Genomic DNA, 23,722 nt, shown 5'->3' on the forward strand with positions numbered 1-23,722 from the left:
CAGCAGAGACATGGTGAGGAACGGGGGCAGCTTCCTCAGCCTGGCAGACTGCACACACAGGGGGAACGCCCCAAACTTTATTCACACAAACAAATCAATTCAGAGAGCTTCACATAAACATTAGGAGAAGATGATATGCATATGAGGAGGAAAGGTAAACACAATAAAAGGATAAATATTAATGAATTTAATGAACGGCAGGGTGAGGGTGGCGGGGTGGTGGGGTGAAGGTGTGGGGAGAGGGTGTGAGGGGGTGGTGGGGGTGAGGATGGCGGGGTGTGGGGGAGAGGGTGGTGAAGGTGTGGGGTGAGGGGGGTGGTGGGGTGAAAGTATGGGGAGAGGGTGAGGGTGTGGGGGTGAGGGGGGTGGGGTGAGGGGGGTGTGGGGTGAAGGTGTGGGGAGAGGGTGAGGGTGTGGGGGTGAGGGGGGTGGGGTGAGGGGGGGGGGTGAGGGTGGAGTGAAGGTGTGGGGAGAGAGTGAGGGTGTGGGGTGAGGGGGGTGGGGTGAGGGCGGAGTGAAGGTGTGGGGAGAGAGTGAGGGTGAGGGGGGTGGGGTGAGGGTGGGGTGAAGGTGTGGGGAGAGGGTGAGGGTGAGGGGGTGAAGGTGTGGGGAGAGGGTGAGGGTGTGGGGGGTGAGGGTGGAGTGAAGGTGTGGGGAGAGAGTGAGGGTGAGGGGGGTGGGGTGAGGGTGGGGTGAAGGTGTGGGGAGAGGGTGAGGGTGAGGGGGTGAAGGTGTGGGGAGAGGGTGAGGGTGTGGGGGGTGAGGGTGGAGTGAAGGTGTGGGGAGAGGGTGAGGGTGTGGGGAGAGGGTGGGGTGAAGGTGTGGGGAGAGGGTGAGGGTGTGGGGAGAGGGTGAAGGTGTGGGGAGAGGGTGAGGGGGGTGGGGTGAGGGTGGAGTGAAGGTGTGGGGAGAGAGTGAGGGTGTGGGGGTGAGGGGGGTGGGGTGAGGGTGGAGTGAAGGTGTGGGGAGAGAGTGAGGGTGTGGGGGTGAGGGGGTGGGGTGAAGGTGTGGGGAGAGGGTGAGGGTGTGGGGGTGAGGGGGTGGGGTGAAGGTGTGGGGAGAGGGTGAGGGTGTGGGGGTGAAGGTGTGGGGAGAGGGTGAGGGTGTGGGGGTGAGGTGAGGGTGGAGTGAAGGTGTGGGGAGAGGGTGGGGGTGGTGGGGTGAAGGTGTGGGGAGAGAGTGAGGGTGTGGGGGTGAGGGGGATGGGGTGAGGGTGGGGTGAAGGTGTGGGGAGAGAGTGAGGGTGTGGGGGTGAGGGGGGTGGGGTGAAGGTGTGGGGAGAGGGTGAGGGTGTGGGGGTGAAGGTGTGGGGAGAGGGTGAGGGTGTGGGGGTGAGGGGGGTGGGGTGAGGGTGGAGTGAAGGTGTGGGGAGAGGGTGGGGTGAAGGTGTGGGGAGAGGGTGAGGGTGTGGGGAGAGGGTGAAGGTGTGGGGAGAGGGTGAAGGTGTGGGGGTGAGGGGGTGTGGGGAGAGGGTGAGGGTGTGGGGAAAGGGTGGGGTGAAGGTGTGGGGAGAGGGTGAAGGTGTGGGGGTGGTGTGGTGAAGGTGTGGGGAGAGGGTGAGGGTGTGGGGAGAGGGTGAGGGTGTGGGGTGAAGGTGTGGGGAGAGGGTGTGAGGGTGAGGGGGTGGTGGGGGTGGCGGACCTTGGCAGCGGTGACGAGGCGCTCGCAGCCCCCGCAGCGGTACAGATTGTTCCCCTCGAACACCTCCTCCTCCACAAACATCTGCCACAGCGCCTCCTCCAGGCCACACAGTCCGCGCACAGACACCGTCAGGTCCAGGAAGTCCTCCTGATGCAGACAGTCATACAGTAATTATGTTGGGACATTATCAACACAATGCGTGCACACACACACACACACACACACACACACACAAACACACACTCTCTCACGCGTTCTCTCACGCGCACACCTGTCTCTCGCTGGTGTGTCCACACTCCTTGCACACGATCTGGTTGAGCACGGTTCCGTGGTAGAGGCGGTGGATCAGGCTGCTGCCAGACGTCCCCACCAGTGAGCTTTCCAGTGCGCTGAAGAGGATCCGGTTCAGCTCCTGCACGTCCTGCTGACTGCTCCCCTGGACCCACAGACACAGCACACATCACAACCAGGGTAATACAGACATTACAACCACATTACATCACCCATCACATCCAATACAGACATCACAATCACACACCACAATCGCATCCAATACACCCATCATAATCACACACCACAATCACATCCAATACACCCATCACAATCAGAGTGATACAGACATTACAATCACATTACATCACCCATCACATCCAATACACACATCACAATCACACACCACAATCACATCCAATACACCCATCATAATCACACACCACAATCACATCCAATACACCCATCACAATCAGAGTAATACAGACATTACAATCACATTACATTACCCATCACATCCAATACACACACCACAATCACACACACCACACACATCACAACCAGAGTAATACAGACATTACAGTCACATTACATCACCCATCACATCCGATACACAGAGCCCCACACCCAGAGCACAGAGCCCCACACCCAGAGCACAGGGCCCCTCCGTACCTGGGTGCCGGACCAGCCGAAGCTGTCAGTCAGGTCTGCGGTGGAGGCGGCCTGCTGGTCCACCAGGAGGAGCTGAGCAAACAGCCTCTGCAGCTGCAGCGGGATCACACGCACCTGCACACACACACACGCACCTGAACTCACACACACACACCTGCATAGGAGAACACACACACACCTGAACACACACACACGCACCTGCACACACACACACACACCTGAACTCTCACACACACAGACACCAGCACACACACACACACGCACACACCTGCACATACACACACACACACACACACACACACACACCTGAACACACACACACACACACACACACACACCTGAACACACGCACCTGCACAGGAAAACACACACACACCTGAACACACACACACCTGCACGGGAGAACACACACCTGCACAGGAGAGCACACACACACACACCTGCACAGGAGAACACACACACACACACACACACGCACGCACACGCACCTGCACAGGAGAACACACACACCTGAACACACACACACACCTGCACAGGAGAACACACACACACACCTGCACAGGAGAACACACACACCTGAACACACACACACACCTGCACAGGAGAACACACACACACACCTGCACAGGAGAACATACACACACCTGAACACACACACACACACACACACACACCTGCATAGGAGAACACACACACACCTGAACACACATGCACCTGCACAGGAGAACACACACACACCTGAACACACATGCACCTGCACAGGAGAACACACACACACACCTGAACACACACACACACACGCACCTGCACAGGAGAACACACGCACCTGCACAGAAGAACACACACACACACACACCTGAACACACACACACCTGCACAGGAGAACACACACACACCTGAACACACACGCACCTGCGCAGGAGAACACACACACACACCTGAACACACACGCACCTGCGCAGGAGAACACACACACACACACCTCAAACCACAAGCTCTCCTGGTTTTCATTTTCACCTTCAAATCAGCAGCTAAATCAGACCCAGGTGACCCGGTGAAGTGAGCCAAGAGCAGAGCAACAGTGAAAACCAGTCTGCAGCTCTCCCAGCAGGGGTTACACCTATACAGTGGAGCTAATAAGGAAATCACTTCGTGCATTTGCATATTTATACATCTGTAAATATTATGAAGCAACTCAGGTTAAGTACCTGGCGAAGCAACTCAGGTTAAGTACCTGGCGAAGCAACTCAGGTTAAGTACCTGGCTCATCAACAGTGTCCTACCTGCCAATCAAACCTGCAAGCTTTGGGTGATAAGCCCAGTTCTACGACCCCTAATACCACACTGCTGCAGGTGTATCCAGGGTGGAGGTCAGAGTGCGCTCTCTGCCCTTACCTTAGCCTCCGCGTTGTCCCGATCAGCGAGACTTCCCAGCTCCCCCGGTCCCAGGCTGAATAACTCCTCTGCCAAAAACATCACAGACGCATTGAGCGGACTATGGACAGCAGGGTACGTCACACGCTAAAAATATCAAATGACAGTGGTCGGGCAATATTCTAAGCGGTTGGGGCTAAAATATCTGTGTCATGCATACATGAAAATGTGGACAGGGCAGGGTGAACTACAGTACTGTACATTACCCAGTGAACTGTTGTGATTTCCTCACAACTAACTAAAAGGAATCCATTTTTTTGTTTGTTTGTTTCTCATACGACACTAATGTTGCTACTATCTCTCGAACAACAGGTACCTCTGAACTCCGGCGTGAAGAGTAAGGTTTGCAGGAGGGAGTTCAGGTAACAGGTGCCACCTTGGTTTTTAAGACCGCTGAGCTTCACGGTTGTCCGTGGTGGAGGAGGTTCGGCGTCTGCCCCCTTCGCAGCCTTTCCCCCGGTGGGGACAGCAGAAAAGGATTCCTCGTCTTCTTCAAACAGATTTCCAAACATGATTGTTTTCGCTTTATTTTACACACCGACTCTGTGTCCCGGCCGTAGGCAAAACGCTTATGAATTAGTTTTAGAGAATTGTTCGCCAGTTAGCCGAAGATTGAAGATATTTAGCCTCATGCTATCTCATCTTTGTCTTTCCCAGCTCGCGATTTACAGCTCCTGGACACACCCGGGAGTAAGCGGACTTCACGGGATAAAACATGGCTAGACAACGCACCGGCTCATAAGCGAACGTCCTACATAAATAGCTAGTTGAGTATCTCAGCTAAATAAAAACGCGAAATGAAACTCAATGCATGTGCATATAGGCGTTCAGTTCACCGGCTAGCGCTAGCTCCTGAACATTCAACTTATATTAGCCACTTGTCTCAAAGTAACCGTAATTAACGTCTTAAGATAACTAGCTTATCAACTAAATTACCAAGCTAGATGTGATTGTGATTGGTAGCTAGCTATTTTTACTCTGGCCAGGAAAAATAAATCTGCAACGTACATGAAAATAAAAACACCAGTAACACACTGTACGCAGCCATGTTTTCGAATGCGAAGTGTATGTCGGTGCATTGTGGTAGTCGTGGTTTTAACGTCGTAACATTAGTATAACACTCAATGACACTTAAAACATTCATAAACTACAAGTCCCAATTGTTTGTTCGTCGACGTGAGCGATGTGGGGAAATGGATGTATGACGTCAATGACCATAGACGTAATCATCACCAGCTCATTCAGTTTTTCATGAATGATTTATAACCAGACTTTTTATAACCTGCAAATATTTTCATGGACATGATTTATGAATGCACAGTTAAGGACATGGTTGAGTGAGCGCAGTAAAGGGGGAAACATACAAAATTCCAACCTTCCATCGATAAATAACCGAAGAATAAATCTGGTAAGTTTTTTTATATGAATTATATGAATTAATGCATATTTGTACACTTCAATGTATTCATCGTAATAAGTGCGTCACAGGACAAATCAAAGGACAATAACGTCCTTTGATAACGGTAGGTACGCAAGGGATGGCGTTTTACCTTTCCGGAAATGACAGCGTTCACATTCGATGGTTCATATATTCATATATATATAAATGGTGCCAACTTTTTGGTTAATGTTCTGTTTTTTTTTTTAAAACAATACGTTTATTGTTAAAACGTTTGTAAGAAATGTAACTGTTAATGCCATATAACTCTGGTATGCCCGTCTGCTATTCTCTGAAGCGCCTTTGTAATAGACTTCTGTAAAAAGCGGTTTATAAATGAAATAAAATTGGATTGTTCAGTAGTTAAGTAATGTGAAGACTACTTGTCTAATATTCAATTTTGGTCCGAACCCCGATTTGAGTGCCACCAAGACGCGACTGAACTGCACTAAGCAACCATTGCGCCCTCTACAGGCCACACAGCGCTACAGCAGAACTCTCCCTTCCAAGCGGTTAACCTGACTTAAACCCGGAGTCCGTGGGTGTGTGCCGTCTCCGGCCAATAAGTCACGTTACTGGACTATGGACAGGTAGAAGAGAAAAGAAGCAGTACCACTGATCTTGAGGGCCAGATTTGAGCATCCCTGACCCAGGGAAGCCAACCACTGCCAGGCTAAAGCCAAATTCGTGGCTTGATGGACAGCCCAGCCTGTGGTCATGGTGAATGCCTTTACTGAGCCAAGGTGGAAGCATCAACACTAAATGTGTTTTTAATTGCGGATAGTTTGCAAGGTGAAGACAACAAAAATGTCCACAAGTGGACAATGAACATACATATTCATATTCAGCCAAGCAGCAACCTTATACACATGTAGATTTAAGTAAACAATGTGTCACAAGTACGATTGCCTGAACTTTGTTTTAAAATTACATAATGTTACATCACATTAATGGCATTTGGCAGATGCTCTTATCCAGAGCGACATACAGTTGATTAGACTAAGCAGGAGACAATCCTCCCCTGGAGCAATGCAGGGTTAAGCTCCTTGCTCCCACGGCTGTGCAGATCTTATTGTGGCTACACCGGGATTAGAACCACCGACCTTGCGGGTCCCAGTCATTTACCTTAACCACTACGCTACAGGCCACCCTAAAAATATAGCTTATCAATTATATTATACATATAATAATATATATTTACAGCTCAATTGTAATGTAGTAGCTGCTGACCTGAGTTTACTCTTAAAACGAACAAACATGAAATTGAAATAAAACCTCAGGTAAATAATCATATGTGATGGGGCAGATGTTTTGTTCTCGTATATGTCAATAAATTACATTTTATTTATCTTGTGGATAGTAACATACACATCTCAGTTTCACTCAGAACAATGAAATCACATTTAATCCATTAGTGTGTGAAGGATCTACAAAGATTCTCCATCAGGATGTACATTTGAAGACACGCCTCCCGCCCGGCTGCCCTCTCCTCTGGATCCATCCCTGGGTTCATGGCAGATGTAAAATTCAGCTGCAGATTAAACGTTGCCGCTGTTCTTAAGCTGCAAAAGAACCTCCGCATGTGTAACCCTTTGAAGAGCAGGCTTTTGGGAAGTCCGTGTTCTAGAACTCAGCAGGCAGTAGTGATTGTGACATCGGCAGCAGGGTGTCCAGGCCGGACTCTAAAAGGTGAGTCAGTCCCCTGTTCCAGGTTCAGCTGCTCCCGTGCAGTCAAAGCAGGAGCAACTTCGAATCTCTGGTGAGGTCTCTGGGCCTACTCAGTCTTGTGTCTCCTTTCTGCCACCATTGCATGCAGGAGATCAGTCTGAGAAATGCCCATCACACCTTCCACACCAGCCACACCTGTCCCACCTGCCACACCTGTCACACCTGCCACAAGGTCTTCAGCCTCAGGACCTTGGCGAGCGGCTCTGTGGCGCTGGAGTAGAGCAGGTAGGAGCCGTCCGCGCAGGTGAAGAACTCCCAGTCCTTGCACCCGATGGTGGGCAGGCGGTGGACAGGAACGAAGCCCTCGTACCCCTGCCACCTGTCAGCGGGGTTACAGTCACACTCCTGCCCTGCTCAGTGTCACTTGTTCATAAACATGTTTAATAACGATTCATTAAATAATTAATAAAGTTGACACGTTCTGCGATAGCTGTACACAGACAGGCCTTGTGAAAAGAGTTGAATGACACCTTACCTGTAAATAACACTGTTTAAAGAGTAGGACGTCCCATCGTAGGAATTGGCCACCACAAGAAACTTTTCATCGCCCAGCGTGAAGAACTCCCAGTCCACTGCACTGATGAGGGGAAGAGCAGGACGAGTCAGGTGAGGAAAAGCATTATTCTGTCAGAATATTTTTACATGTTATTTTTAGCCATGTAGCTTTTATCCAAAGTGACTGACAGTTCATTTGGCTAAGCAGGGGCCAATCCTCCCCTGGAGCAATGCAGGGTTAAGGGCCTTGCTCAAGGGCGCAACAGCTGTGCAGATGTTATTGTGGCTACATCGGGGATTGAACCGCCGACCTTGTGGGTCCCAGGTATATACCTTAACCACTACGTTACAGACCGCCCAAAATAAACACGTTAGACCACACACAGTCAGACTGAACACTGTCAGACCGCACACTGTCAGACCACACACCTGTAGGTCACGATGTCCTGAAAGGGGAGGAAAGACCTGGTGGCCATGTTCAGCTCGTAGATCGTGGAGTTGAGGTTGTAGACGCTTGGCCCTTTTCGGTATAGTTTCTGCCCGTTGGCCACGGCGAGGAAGACCCTGCTTCCGATCTGGAACATCTCCCAATCTGTCGCTCCGAATGTCTGGGGAGACCAGGAGAGACCGGCCAGTATTGGTCAATATGAACGTGCAGACCTTTCATTCAGTAGTCCAAACCATCTGTCTGCTGCAAGATGTGACCTTAGCTTTGAATAACTAAATACAGCCTCAAGTCTTTACTTTTCTTGTTTACACTGTAGTCATCACATTTCAGGACTGCCAAAGCCACAATCATGTGTAAGTTATATTAAAAGTCTTGATTAATGTTGTTATTCAAAATGAAGGAGAAAGTGCCTGATTAAATCAGGTATGTGAGTTCTGTAGTTTATTGCCTGAGGCAAAGTTTTGAAACAATTTAATAACCAGTGTCAACAAATGTAATAATGGAATTTGTCTGGGCCCTTCTACAAGGGAGGCGTCTTTGGGAATGTTTTTCTATAAGTCTGTGTTTGTCAGATAATTGCAGTCAATGGAAAAACCTCCATAATTAATACACGTAATGAACACGTAATGAGTCTGCTGTGTGCCAGTATGAATTTGATTAATCAGTGGTGTGTGATGTCTCCTGCATATTTCTCCATGCTCTGGAATTCCCCTCACAACAGTGTCTGTGTGTCTCTGTGTGTCTCTGTGTCTGCTGGGATCACTGTTATGATCTATTAATGTGAAGCAGGAAAGTGATTAAAGCGGTTTTTAATTATGAATTATACCTCTCTTACTAAGTCATGTGGTTTGTTTGTATTGACACTGCAAGCCTCATCAGGTCTTGACATTTACATTTTATTTTTAAGGCAGCAGACAGTCCACCCCCCTTTCACACACATACTTACACACACTCACACACTCACTCACACACACACACACACTCACTCACATACACTCATAGTCGCACACACACACACACACACTCTCTCACACACTCTCTCACACACTCACACACACTCACACACACTCACACACACTCACACACACTCACACTCACACACACACACTCACACACACACACACACTCACACACTCACACACTCTCACACTCACACACTCTCACACTCTCACACTCTCACACTCACTCACACACACACACTCACACACTCACACACTCACACACACACACACACTCACACACACACACACACACACACACACACACACTCACACTCACACACACACACACACTCACACTCACACACACACACTCACACTCACACTCACACACTCACACACACTCACACACACACACTCACACACACTCACACACACTCACACACACTCACACACACTCACACACTCACACACTCACACACTCACACACACTCACACACACTCACACACACTCACACACCTGTGCAGGGGGATTCACTGCACAGGGCTTCAGGGAGAGTTCACAACCCTGCAGATTGCACCACACCTCATCTCACCTGGTTTCACCTTTTTATGGTTCACCTCGTTTCACTCTCAACCCAAATGTGATATTCAGTTTACAGTGGATATACTGTAGGTCCAATACCTTCTTTAGTCTTCACAGAATATATCTGTGTTCCTCTCACTCTGTAAAATTACAGGAGGGATGCTGAATGGAGTAAAATCACAGGAGGGATGGTGAATCGAGTAAAATCACAGGAGGGATGCTGAATCAAGTAAAATCATAGGAGGGATGGTGAATAAAGTGAAGCCAGTGAAGAAAATGCACTCTTCAGTCGCTTTTGTTCTACATTCTTAGCATGGAGGAAGACAGTGATGAGGAAAACATTATCCAATCATTTGGCTCCATTCATGTCACGTGACTCACCGTGATGGACTGGAAGGGCTGGAACGCGCCCCCCAGCCAGATATAAATGGCGGACGGGATCTGGGTGGAGACTCCGTTAAAGGTGTTGGCCACCACCAGGAAGTGGTACGACCCGGCCGTGAAGAACTCCCAGTCGTACGCTCCGGAGGTCAGGATGGTCTGGTTCACCTCGAAGGCCTTCCTGCCCGGGTCCCACTTGTAGATCACACTGTTAATGTTATGGTTGCTGTCTCCTGAAAAACAACATGGTGGAATAAAACAAAATGGTGGAATTTAAAATGTTCCTGTGCTTATCATCCTAGATGCCTTTCAGACCTGAGTCAAGTATGTAATTGTACTTTTCCGTGTTCGATTAATCTTGACTGGTGAAATTGAGCCAACCAACAGAAGACAGGGTTTGCATTTTTTGAGAGTATTTCATAGGTTCCAGTACACCAGACAAGCTCAGGAAAGCATAGAAAAGTATTGAATCAAAAACGATTACATATTTGACCCAGGCCTTGCAGCGATTGTTATTTTTACTCTTACTGGACACGTTTGAATCTTACGTTTGGATCTTACTGGACACGTTTGGATCTTACCAGACATGTTTGGATCTTACTGGACAAGTTTGAATCTTACTGGACACGTTCAGTCTGGGGCTGGCTGAATGTTGTCTAACCTGCAGGTGTTCTTGTCCTCTGTCTGGACCCTGCCCACAGAACCCCCCCGCCGCTTTATTCCCATGGTTAGCCACCGCTACCGTACATCCTGTCCTCCTGGGGATGAAAGCCCAGCCCATGGAAAAGCCCCTCCTTTATTTTGACAGTTGAGGCTTTGAACAATTCAAAAAACGATACAAGATCCCTTCAGCGGGAGTGAAAAGGGACATGGGGATGAGATATCAAAGTGAGCCGCCTCTTACCTCACACAAAACACCGACCAACAGCACGTGCTTTACCACCATTTCACTTACCGATGCGTTTCATTGTGAAGCAAGCACAGGTATTCACACAGGCACAGGTACCCACACAGTGCACATTATAACACCGAGTACCCAATGTCCTCAGACTCTGAGCATGTGCTAAAAACACAGCCAATGAAATACTACAACCGATCAGTCCTGTTATTGGTTTTGCACATGCTAGTAAATCATGCCCACAGTCTTGTAACATTACTGCCCAATATCTTATGGAAGCAATTGAGGGCAATTACCAGGTTCAACAGTACACAAGCTGTATTACACCTGGGAATCAAAGGAGATTTGGGTTAGCTCTTTCCACCTACAGCACACCTGCCTTTAAACTTTTGTTTTTCCAGCACTTCTTTTAAATAAAATAGGGAACTACAGCATTTCTCTTTCGTGCTAGTGTTGATTTGCATGTATAGGATGTTGTGCGTCATCGTCTTTAGTGAAATGTAAAATGACTCAATGAATCCAGAGCTCCATGAGATCTATAGCTGTTGAATGAGGGGTGCTTTGTTAGGGTTGGAGTGAGAACATACAGGACTGTAGATCTCCAGGAACAGGATTGGGGAGCCCTGCTCTAGCTGTTGAATGAGGTTTGCTCTGTTAGGGTTGGAGTGAAAACCTACAGGATGGTAGATCTCCAGGAACAGGGTTGGGCAGCCCTGCTCTAGCTGTTGAATGAGGTGTGCTTTGTTAGGGTTGGAGTGAAACCCTACAGGAGGGTAGATCTCCAGGGACAGGGTTGGGCAACCCTGCTCTAGCTGTTGAATGAGGTGTGCTTTGTTAGGGTTGGAGTGAAACCCTACAGGAGGGTAGATCTCCAGGGACAGGGTTGGGCAGCCCTGCTCTAGCGGTTGAATGAGGTGTGCTTTGTTAGGGTTGGAGTGAAACCCTACAGGAGGGTAGATCTCCAGAAACAGGGTTGGGCAGCCCTGCTCTAGCTGTTGAATGAGGTGTGCTCTGTTAGGGTTGGAGTGAAACCCTACAGGAGGGTAGATCTCCAGGAACAGGGTTGGGCAGCCCTGCTCTAGCTGTTGAATGAGGTGTGCTCTGTTAGGGTTGGAGTGAAACCCTACAGGAGGGTAGATCTCCAGAAACAGGGTTGGGCAGCCCTGCTCTAGCTGTTGAATGAGGTTTGCTCTGTTAGGGTTGGAGTAAAACCCTACAGGAGGGTAGATCTCCAGGAGCAGGGTTGGGCAGCCCTGCTCTAGCTGTTGAATGAGGTGTGCTCTGTTAGGGTTGGAGTGAACCCCTACAGGAGGGTAGATCTCCAGGGACAGGGTTGGGCAGCCCTGCTCTAGCTGTTGAATTAGGTGTGCTCTGTTAGGGTTGGAGTGAAACCCTACAGGAGGGTAGATCTTCAGGGACAGGGTTGGGCAGCCCTGCTCTAGCTGTTGAATGAGGTTTGCTCTGTTAGGGTTGGAGTAAAACCCTACAGGAGGGTAGATCTTCAGGGACAGGGTTGGGCAGCCCTGACTTACAGCAACATGGCAGATGGTCGTTGCGTCTCCCGGCTGTACCTTGTCTGTGATTGGCCACAGCGAGGAAGTGCTCCCCCTGGATGCGGAAGGCCTCCCAGTCCCTGGCGCTGTGCGTCTCTAGAGACTGGTAGGGCAGGAACCTCCTCCTGCCCGCGCTCCACCTGTAGATCACGGACAGCTCCGGCTCCCCGTCACGCCTCCCACGCGAATTCGCCACCACCAGAAACCTCTGAAGAAGAGTCAAAGCAGGAGGACGGGCCTCTGAGGTGACCCTAAGGAGGCTTGTTCATCCATTCATCCAACCATCCATCCATCCATTCATCCATCCATCCAACCAGCCATCCATCCATTCATCCATCCTTCCATTCATTCACTCATCCATCCACTCATTCACTCGTCCATTCATCCAACCATCCATCTATCCATTCATCCATCCTTCCATTCATCCATCCTTCCATTCATTCACTCATCCATCCATCCATTCATTCACTCGTCCATTCATCCATCCATCCATCCATCCATTCATTCATTCAGGGGCCCAGAGGAGAACTCTGACCAGGCCTCAGATAAAGGAATATCAGGAATGTTAACTGCAGTGGAAAAGCAGAGTTACACATCTGCTGTGAAATCTAATTTGATTTATTTTTTTATCCTCTTGTGGACAACAATGCAATCGCTCTGAAATCAAGGGACCGTTGTGTTCAAGGCATTGTTGGACACTAAACGTACTCCAGTTAAGGTTCACTCATCCAAACTTTTAGTTTTAACCAGGTTATGGGTGTAATTACTCTGGCATGGCACAAACCACTGTATTAAGTTTTAAAATAAAAAATATATACTACACTATAGCAATGAACACAGAACAGATTTAACTTGCAAAGATAAGAAAGGGATTATGTATCTAACAGATAGACCTCCTGTGATTTACAACATGAATACACAAGTTATGTGCAAATATGTGCCACCTGCTCCCCAAAGCAGTACATCCAAACAGCCTCCATTCTGTTTACCGAGACGGTCGCCATGGAAACCAGCTCTGAGCCTCTTTCTTCTGACCGCCATAAAGGGAACAACAATTTCTGTTAAAGCTCACTCCACACTCACTCACACTCACTCACACTCTCTCACACTCTCTCACACTCTCACACTCTCTCACACTCTCTCACACTCTCTCACTGTTCAGATATAGAATGAAAGGCTCATTTCTGAAGCTTCAGGTATATTATTATTAATAAACAGGATCAGCTCGTCCATCAGTTTACTCAACCAGCTCTGACCAGCTCTGACCAGCCACAGATCAGATAGATCAGCTTAGAATAGAATCCCAGCTGGTATTAGAGGGAATTTTCAGCAGGGTAATGAGTGAGTACATGTGTGGAGAAACACACAACCTTTATGCTCTGACCCCTGACCCCTGCACTCTGGACATCATTGCGCAACACAGCGTAACCTGTGGTGACATCACCCCTCGGAGCCCCTGACCTTCTTGTCCACGGTGAAGTATTTCCAGGCCATGGCCTCTGCCGTGCTGATGTTCTGGTACGACTCCAGCTTTCCGTCAGTCCACTTGTAAATCCCGGATCCCAGCTGGGAATCCCGGTTGGCGGTCGCCACAAACAGGCCCACGTCTGGAATGTGGAAGACCTCAGCGTCGAACGTCTGGGAGTTGGTGTAGAGGTCCTGGTGTTCTTCCACATAGTCCAGCCTCTCTTTCTCTGAAAGTGCAAACCTCTCACGTCTCATGTACAGTATCCATTTTAGACATGGGTTATTCAACAATAATAACAGCAATGCATAGTTATTTTGAAGTATTTCACATCTGACAACTTGAATAAGTCACGTCTAAAATATGGCATTATTTTGACACGGAGGCACAGAGGCACAGACACGCACACACACACACACACAGACACACAGACACACAGAGAGACACACAGACACACAGACACACACACACAGACACACATAGAGACACACAGACACACAGACACACACACAGACACACAGACACACAGAGAGACACACAGAGGCACACAGAGGCACACAGAGGCACACAGAGGCACAGAGGCAGAGACACGGAGAGACACAGAGGCACACAGAGAGACGCAGACACGGAGACACAGAGACATACGGAGACACAGAGAGGCACACAGAGAGACACAGAGAGACACAGAGACACACACAGAGACAGAGAGAGACAGAGAGACACACACAGAGACAGAGAGAGACAGAGAGACACAGAGAGACACAGGGACACACAGGCTCACCTTGCAGCATGGAGGCCCAGGCCCCCCCGTCGCACAGGAAGAGCCCCCTCCTCAGGGTGTCGAACCACAGCTGCCCCTGCTCCGGCTGACTGCAGACAGGCCGCGTCCCCAGAGTCACGCGCATGTCCGCCTCTGGGAAGGACAGCACAGCTTCAGCGGTCAGTGTGAACACTTCAGTCATCACCCTTACTGTCTCCCCACTGGGTAAAGTGTAGTTTTCACCCTTACCGTCGCCCCGCTGGGTAAAGTGTAGTTTTCAACCCTTACCGTCTCCCTGCTGGGTAAAGTGTAGTTCTGTGTTGCTCGTGTGAGTATTCTGTAATGAGCCCTTTGAATGGTAGGTCTGTCTGTCTGGTTTTTTCCAAAAGGCTGAAAAGGTTCTAGAACTCCACTGCTTTCAAAATACCAGTTGTGATTGTGACATCAGCATTAGAATGTTCAGTTTTAATACAGGATTTGAGGCTTCACATCTTAAAGGATTAAAGAAGATAACTTTGGTAATTAGGTAATTATAATAATAATGCAATAATACATGATACAGGTGGAATGACTGTCATTCTAGAAAAGGGGAAAGAAAGATTATTCTTCAAGCAACTTAATTCTACCTGGAGCACATACAAGGTATAATAATAAAAATAATAATACACGGTTATTATGCGTCTTATCTTAATGGTAAATGGTAAATGGTTGGCATAGCACCTTTATCCAAAGCGCTGTACAATTGATGCTTCTCATTCACCCCCACACACACACACACACACACACACACACACTATGCAAGGTACCAACCAAATGTCATGAACATTTAGGGGTTTGATGTCTTGGCGTCTTGTTCAGGGACACTTCGACACACCCAGGGTGGGATCGAACCGGCAACCCTCCAACTGCCAGAAGACTGCTCTTCCAATATCTTACCTTGATGGTCAGTACCTATTTTTTGATGATACACTGCACCCTAAACTAAGGAAAGACAGACCTGCCAAGATTGCAAAGCTCTTGCCAAACACTCCAAACTGAAGTGTTCATAATGAGAACTGTTCTGTGGAGATAAATCTACAATGTCAGGATGTCAGGTCTCACCTTCATAGGACAACAAGCGGTGAAGCAAGCGGTCTCTGTGAAGCCTTTTAATTATAGTTTAAGTAATTATATATATATATATATATATATTCCAAGCTGTAAAGTAATTCATTGTTAACGCATTTGGATAACATATGAAACCCTCTTCTTTCTGAAGGGCATATGGATGAATAAGTGTTTGGGGTTTCATCATAACATGTTCAACAGCTTTCAGAGTCACACTTCTGTTCCTTCACACTTTAATGCATAGCAACGATCCTCAGCCCACTCTGCGCCCCAAACCTGAAACCGCGCGACGCTCTGGTGTTAGACAGGAATGCAAACACAGGGCTCTCCATCACTGTCCGTAACCCAGCGGTCTGACCCCGGGGTGAGAGGCTCTCTCACCCGCACCATCACAGCACCGTGTTTACACCCCAAACACACCGCCCCAGAACCTGGGCGCACCTGAAGCCCTGTCCTAAACACACAAGACACAATACCGCCAGTTTTTTTTTTTTTTTTTTTTTTAAGTGTCCAGGCTGGACGGGTCCACATCACATCGCCAGTTGTGATGACACATAGCTGAAAGGTGATATACCGCAAAGTACTGTAAATATTTTGATTATGTGGGTAACTGAATATTACTGTATTTCCTAGCCATGCATTAAAAAAAAAATGAAAAAAAAGATTTTGCAGCATCTGTAATCATTTGCCCACATATTATGAAGCATGACAGTATAATATCTGACACTGATAATGTATTTTATGTCAATATATCGGCATACATTTCATTTCTGCAATAGGGGGTTTCAATGCAACAGAAATTCTCATTAGAAGTGATTAATCAGCGTATCCTTCAGTGCAGAACATAACCGCAGAACCCCCCACCCCTCACCCCTCACCCCTCCCCTCACCATAGGGGTAGGGCAGGGCCTGTTTGGCGGGCGGTGTGCTGGGCAGCTGCAGGAGGGCGGGTGGGACAGACAGGGTGGCCAGCCTCGGGTTGGAGGAGGGGCAGATGCGTGAGGTGGCGTCAGAGCCGGGGACCAGAACCAGCTGCTGCACCAGCCCCTGAGACAGAGACACACAGACACACTTACACAACACTGCACAACCCTACACACTTACACAACACTACACAACTCTACACACTTACACAACACTACACAACCCCACACACCTACACAACACTACACACTTACACAACACTGCACATCCCTACACACTTACACAACACTGCACAACCCTACACACTTACACAACACTACACAACTCTACACACTTACACAACACTACACAACCCTACACACTTACACAACACTACACAACCCTACACACTTACACAACACTACACAACCCTAGGCAAGGCAAGTTTATTTGTATAGCACATTTCATACACGGAGGCAATTCAATGTGCTTTACATAAGAATAGACAAAAAAAAACATAAAAGAGTAAGATAGTTAAAAGAGTACAGAGTTACAGACATAATTTAAAGAATTAAGTTAAGATAAAGTTCAGTGTTTAGTAGTAGTAGTAGTAGTAGTAGTAGCAGTAGTAGTAGTAGTAGTAGTAGTAGTAGTAGTAGTAGTACCATACACACTAGTATTTAGTAGTAGTAGTAGTAGTAGTAGTAGTAGTAGTAGTAGCAGCAGCAGCAGCAGCAGCAGCAGTAGTAGTAGTAGTAGTAGTACCATACACACTAGTATTTAGTAGTAGTAGTAGTAGTAGTAGTAGCAGTAGTAGTAGCAGTAGTAGCAGTAGCAGCAGCAGCAGCAGCAGCAGCAGTAGTAGTAGTAGTAGTAGTAGTAGTAGTAGTAGTAGTACCATACACACTAGTATTTAGTAGTAGTAGTAGTAGTAGTAGCAGCAGTAGTAGTAGTAGTAGTAGTAGTAGTAGTAGTAGTAGTAGTACCATACACACTAGTATTTAGTAGTAGTAGTAGTAGTAGTAGTAGTAGTAGTAGTAGTAGCAGCAGTAGTAGTAGTAGCAGCAGCAGCAGCAGCAGCAGTAGCAGTAGCAGTAGCAGTAGCAGTAGCAGTAGTACCATACACACTAGAATTTAGTAGTAGGCACATGAAAAGAGAAATGTTCTTAACCGGGATTTAAAAATTGCTACATTTGGGGCACATCTAAGGTCTTCACAACCCCACACAATCGTCATGAAACCCTTAAGCCTGATTTATACTTCTGCGTCGAGTCTATGCCTTTGAGAGCATTTATACTTGTGCGTTGGGGTGTGCAGAGAAGGAACCGGAAACGTTAAGTTTCGTAATCACAACAAATTCTATCCCGTTTCCGGTTCCATCTCTGCAATGACGTCAATCATATTTGTTTACTGCTGTGTGTAATAGGCTCTGCATCGGCAAGCTAGCGATGCTTTTGTGACTATGTAGTGCTTCATATGTAATATATCGATCCCGGAGGGGATAAGTTTTGTAAGGGGGATAGAATTTATTGTGACACTAACAAGCGGACCAATCACAGTTCTTACGGTCCGCGTCGCAGCAATGCGTAGTTACATTTCTGGGGAGGTGCGCGTCAGGCTACGCCGTAGGGTACACAACCATTATTAAACCCCCACACAACCCAGCACAACCATCATTAAACCCCACACAAAACTACACAACCCTCATTTAACCTTACACAGCTGTCTCATTTAACCCTACACAAGCGCCATTTAACCCGACACGACCGTCATTTAACCCTACACAATCTGTCTGTTCACAATAAGGGAATATCCACACAGGTCTTGGTAATGAGGTCATAATGATCGACGGCGGGATGTCTTACGGAGAACAGGCCTTTCCAGCGCCTCCTGCTGGCCACGTAGAACCGGCCGCCCCGCGTGCTGAGGGCCTGGGGGAACGCTGGCCCGTCCACGCTGCGGTTAAAAAAAAATCACCGTCTCACACAGAATCACCGTTTCACACAGAATCACCGTTTCACACACACAGTCAAGCACGGCGTTCCTGCCCTGTGACGTCTGTACTCATGCAGCTGCTTTTGACTATTCCACAGGATCAATTTCTGCTTAAATGTTTCATTTCACATGTTTGTGTCGGGACACTTTTGGCCCGTTTCACGGACACAGGTTAAGTTTAGTCCTGGACTGATTAGAGTTTTGTATGGAGAATCTCCATTCAAAGTTAAGATTAGTCCAGGACTAGGCTTAATCTGCGTCTCTGTTCCACAGACCCCGGTCTAGTCTAGCGCTCACAGGTCCAGGGGCAGGCCGCAGTCCAGCGTGAGCGTGGCGTGGACTCCAGACACCGCGAGGGCCAGCGTGTGCCAGCCGCCATCGGCCAATCGCACGGAGCGGAAGGACAGGCTCCGCCCCCCCGCCGGGGTCAGGAACAGGAAGCGCAGGTGGTTCTGGGAGAAACGCAGACCCATCAGCAGCCTATCAGAGCCCTCCTCCAGCAGAGAGAAGATGTACTCACTCTTCTGGAGCGAGAAAGACAGAGAGAGAGACAGAAGGAGGGGAGGTTTAAAGAGTGATCAGGCAGGTTACTGATGCAGCTCCATAGGTCCATTCAGCTTCAGCTCTCCTGTAGTGACCACTGTGTGGTGTTCTGTGAGCAGGGTTCTGACTCACCTCAGGGGCAGTGCGTGACTCTGGTTCTGACTCACCTCAGGGGCAGTGTGTGACTCTGGTTCTGACTCACCTCAGGGGCAGTGCGTGATTCTGGTTCTGACTCACCTTAGGGGCAGTGCGTGACTCTGGTTCTGACTCACCTCAGGGGCAGTGTGTGACTCTGGTTCTGACTCACCTCAGGGGCAGTGCGTGATTCTGGTTCTGACTCACCTCAGGGGCAGTGCGTGATTCTGGTTCTGACTCACCTTAGGGGCAGTGTGTGACTCGGGTTCTGACTCACCTCAGGGGCAGTGCGTGACTCTGGTTCTGACTCACCTCAGGGGCAGTGCGTGACTCCGGTTCTGACTCACCTTCGGGGCGATGCGTGCCACTTTGAGCGTGACCACAATGGAGAACTCCCGCGGGAAGAAGTGGCAGTTGACGAAGAGCTTCGAGGCGGGGAAGCTGAGCGCCGAGGGGGGGCCAGTGAAGCGAAGGCCCCGGGCCCCCCCGTCCTGAACCATGCGCACCCCCCTCACAGAGCCCCCCTCCTGGGGGAGGGCGTGGGACAGGAGGTCCAGCGGGAGCAGATCTGCAGGAGGAGAGAGGAGATGAGGAGCGTGTGCAGTGCCTGTGTGACTGGTATGGCCTGTCTGTTTCAGCTGCCTGTCTTGGTCTGAAAATGCAAATCCGTGTCAGAGAACAGGGAAGCCCCCTTAAAGCGCAAGCTGAAGACGCACCTCTTCAAGCAGCACCTCTCCCCATCCCTCCCTACCACCCTGTGAACATTAATTGTTGTCTCTGTGACTTGCTTTGTGTATCGGTATTTTTAGTTGGCTAGGTAAGCAGTGTTTGGATAGTTAACTTTGGTCACTTTTGCTCTGTTTGTTTGTTTCTTTGTTCTCAAAAAAAAAAAAAAAAAAAAAGGCCCTCGTCCTTATCTTTGTTGTACAGGTAGCAGTTGAAATTGTACTTCCCTCGAGGGTCTTTCAGCAAACTTATCCCTGGTTATGGGTATGCACTTCGTTGTACGTCGCTCTGGATAAGAGCGTCTGCCAAATGCCAATAATGTAATGCAATGTAATGAAGCACAGGATTCATTTCTATGGAGATTTGGTGATAGATGGCTGAGAGATGTTGGGATGTTTTCATTGAAGATCAATGTTTTATATTTGGAAAACTTCCCAACACATACAAGCAGAGACTTATGCCTCCAGGCTTTCTGTGGTATGATACGCGCCGGTTTGTTTATGAATATTGTGTTGTTTATGCAGTATTTCCATGGATATCGCATTTTGAGCCGGTTGTCTTCGTTGGCTCAGTTCTACCAGGCAAGACCAATCGAGCTCAGAACAGCATTCTAATCCAAACATTCAGTTATGGAATGCTGTATTTTTATTCAGTCATGGCTTTTGGAGGCAAATATCACAGATATTTTAGAAAGATAATTTCACAAAAAACATTGGGTCTGAGATGGGAAACTGCTGGTAAGTAAATAAATTCTGCATTCTGTAAAATTGTTTCCGAAACAGAAACCACAGGAGAGAATTTCTGCAACTATGTTTACATGCAGTATATTACTCCTTTTATTCAAAATATGAATAGATAATTAATTTATATTGGTGATAGGAGCAGATACACAATGCAGTGTGAGCCACAGTGAGACTCAAACACCAAACCCGTAATGAGCAGAAGGGTGAGAGAATGGAGTGAGAGGGTGAGAGAATGGAGAGAGGGTGAGAGAATGGAGAGAGAGGGTGAGAGAATGGAAAGAGAGGATGAGAGAATGGAGAGAGAGGGTGAAAGAATGGAGTGAGAGGGTGAGAATGGAGAGAGGGTGAGAGAATGGAGAGAGGGTGAGAATGGAATGAGTGGATGAGAGAATGGAGAGAGAGGGTGAAAGAATGGAGTGAGAGAGTGAGATAATGGAGAGAGGGTGAGAGAATGGAGAGAGTGAGAGAATGGAGAGAGGGTGAGAGAATGGAGAGAGAGGGTGAGAGAATGGAGTGAGAGGGTGAGAGAATGGAGAGAGAGAGGGTGAGAGAATGGAATGAGAGGATGAGAGAATGGAGAGAGAGGGTGAAAGAATGGAGTGAGAGGGTGAGAGAATGGAGAGAGGGTGAGAGAATGGAGAGAGTGAGAGAATGGAATGAGAGGATGAGAGAATGGAGAGAGAGGGTGAAAGAATGGAGTGAGAGAATGGAGAGAGGGTGAGAGAATGGAGAGAGGGTGAGAGAATGGAGAGAGAGGGTGAGAGAATGGAGTGAGAGGGTGAGAGAATGGAGTGAGAGGGTGAGAGAATGGAGAGAGAGGGTGAGAGAATGGAGTGAGAGGGTGAGAGAATGGAGTGAACTAAAAAGTGACTCACCCTTGTGAATTTGTTTCATACATTGATGTTTAACTGCAGTTTTATTTTTGCTTATTTTGTCATTTTTCTTTTGCTTCTGAATAATCTCAGAGGGATGTTGTGGGAGAGGTGAAGTCTGTAAATATAGATTTATATTATAATATACTATACATTCTAAATAAAGAGTTTCAAAGGTAGAGAGGGGTCAGCAAAGCGCATGAGTTTACAGAAAAGCAGCACACTCTAGAAATGTCAGTGGCTATATGCCCCCCCCCCCCTAAAAGAAGAATGATTTAAAGTCTCATAACACGGCTAAAACACTTGAGGAGAGACGTTTTGCAGGGTCCCTTTCATTTAGCGATGAGTGTGATGACCTTCCTCTTCAAACCTGACAGAAAGAAGATCAGGTTGGGGCTTCTGATTGGCCAGGAGGCCCAGGCGACAGGCACAGGTGACTATGGCCGTCCTTTGATCTTCCAGAGACACTTTGCTCTGAATAATGCCCACGTCAGGGGATTCCTGGGGTTAAAACGCGGGCTGCAGCGACAGAGGAGCGATGTTAAGAACAGGGCCTGGCCGTCAGATGCCATTCGCACGACGCAGAACGCAGAGCTCTTCGGTTTCGGCTCCATTAGGTCAACGCCGCAGCCTTTCATTGCGTGTCCCGGCAATTTGGCGCGCAGCCTGTAATCATCGCGGGCCGGCCTCTCACGCCGTACACGAGGAGCGCAGGCTGCAACACGTTACAGAAAGACTTTTTTTCTCCCCCCGTGTTTTTCCTCCGGTCTTCATGTTGCACCTGTGTGAGCTCTTGATTGAGTGACGCCTGCGGTCTCCGGTTTCACACGCGCGTTTCTGAGGAAACCCGCAGCCGATGAACTTCGGCTTGTTTTTGGAGTGGCACCTTTCATCTCACATAAGTCGCGCTCGTATACGAGAGACTTGAGTTTTTATGGCGGATTGATCTACTTTAATTCGCACAAAGTCGTGAAGAAGGAAGCACATCCGTCCTGTAATTTACCCCTTCATTTTTCATCCGAAAATAAAAGCGAATGATTTATCTGTGGTGCGTAGATTAAACCAGGTGCATTGTGACAGGTGTACAGAACAGGCACAGCATACAGGGAGGAACCACACTAAATAAAAATAAAAATTCCCCATCCCACAGAAAGTGCTGCGTCTATAGAGATGAAACATGGCGAATGGTCCAACACGGCCTGCCAAAATCAGATCACGGGTCACAGATCACGCTGCTGTAGTCATTATAAACCCCACGCTCAGAGAGAATGATGTAGCTCAGGTGCTTCGGTCAGGAGCATCATGAAGCCTGTAAAACCTCCTTCATCTTAATCAAGGGAATAAATATAATTAAACGTGTATGTGTGTGTGTGTGTGTGTGTGTCTGTGAATGGAGTGTGTGCGTGTATGTCTGTGAATGGAAACTCTGTGAGCTCACTGAGTGAAAGACGGTGTGTATCATTGTCTGTATCAGGGAGTGACAGGTACAGGTGTGCAGGAGAGCAGCGCACCTGTGCATGGTCTCCAAGGCGATGCTGAACCCCCGCTGATCCCCGATAGAAGGAGCAGCCCAGCGACCAACAGCATCGACATCAGGGGTCTCTCCCCGGGTCTCTCCCCGGGTATCTCCCGGTCCATCAGGGGTCTCTCTCACTCCGCTCCATTCACAGAAACAGAGCGATGCACAAACGCTCCGGCGATCATACAGGCCCTCGCCTCCCCCAGCGCACTCACACACAGCCCAGCGGGACAGAACCTCGTAGCCTGGTCTGGGGCGGGCGTGGGGTCCTTAGCGGGGCCTGGGGTCCGGGTCTCTTCAGCAGTCAGTCAGTAGCAGACTCCCAGCCTCCAGGTGAAACAGCACTGCATCGCCCCACAGATCTCCCGTTCAGAGGTTCAGAGGTATCCCGTGTTTGCTGGGTCTTGTAGACCCTGTCCGTCCTGTTGATTAGCTCAGCATGTAAGTTCCGGGTTCAGAAAGTCATGAACCA

The 23,722-nt window shown here is 48.5% G+C and overlaps 2 protein-coding genes across 2 annotated transcripts in view; both read right to left on the reverse strand.

The window, feature by feature from the left end:
* Positions 1-5,058, reverse strand: part of usp40 (ubiquitin specific peptidase 40) — a 20,436-nt gene extending 15,378 nt beyond the window's left edge. Inside the window, exons 1-6 of the mRNA XM_061226676.1 lie at positions 4,334-5,058; positions 3,979-4,046; positions 2,584-2,697; positions 1,913-2,077; positions 1,642-1,788; positions 1-48 (exon numbers count right to left, since the gene is read on the reverse strand). The exon at positions 1-48 is cut by the window's left edge and continues 96 nt beyond it. Coding sequence (XP_061082660.1) covers positions 1-48; positions 1,642-1,788; positions 1,913-2,077; positions 2,584-2,697; positions 3,979-4,046; positions 4,334-4,529 — 738 coding nt within the window. The 5' untranslated portion in view covers positions 4,530-5,058. The remainder of the gene's footprint in view (positions 49-1,641; positions 1,789-1,912; positions 2,078-2,583; positions 2,698-3,978; positions 4,047-4,333) is intronic.
* A 1,759-nt stretch (positions 5,059-6,817) lies between these two features.
* LOC133116759 (thrombospondin-type laminin G domain and EAR repeat-containing protein-like) lies at positions 6,818-23,344 on the reverse strand. Its single transcript, XM_061226677.1, has 12 exons — positions 23,243-23,344; positions 19,738-19,958; positions 19,010-19,236; positions 18,583-18,673; positions 16,705-16,861; positions 14,729-14,860; positions 13,944-14,176; positions 12,501-12,690; positions 10,032-10,264; positions 8,108-8,286; positions 7,659-7,760; positions 6,818-7,502 (listed from the first exon to the last, which is right to left on the reverse strand). Exons 1-12 carry the CDS (start codon positions 23,322-23,324, stop codon positions 7,340-7,342), a joined length of 2,010 nt encoding a protein of 669 aa, XP_061082661.1. The 5' UTR covers positions 23,325-23,344; the 3' UTR covers positions 6,818-7,339.
* Positions 23,345-23,722: the final 378 nt, after the last annotated feature.

The sequence above is a fragment of the Conger conger genome, chromosome 17 (genome assembly GCF_963514075.1).
Source record: "Conger conger chromosome 17, fConCon1.1, whole genome shotgun sequence".
Taxonomy (NCBI): Eukaryota; Metazoa; Chordata; class Actinopteri; order Anguilliformes; family Congridae; genus Conger; species Conger conger.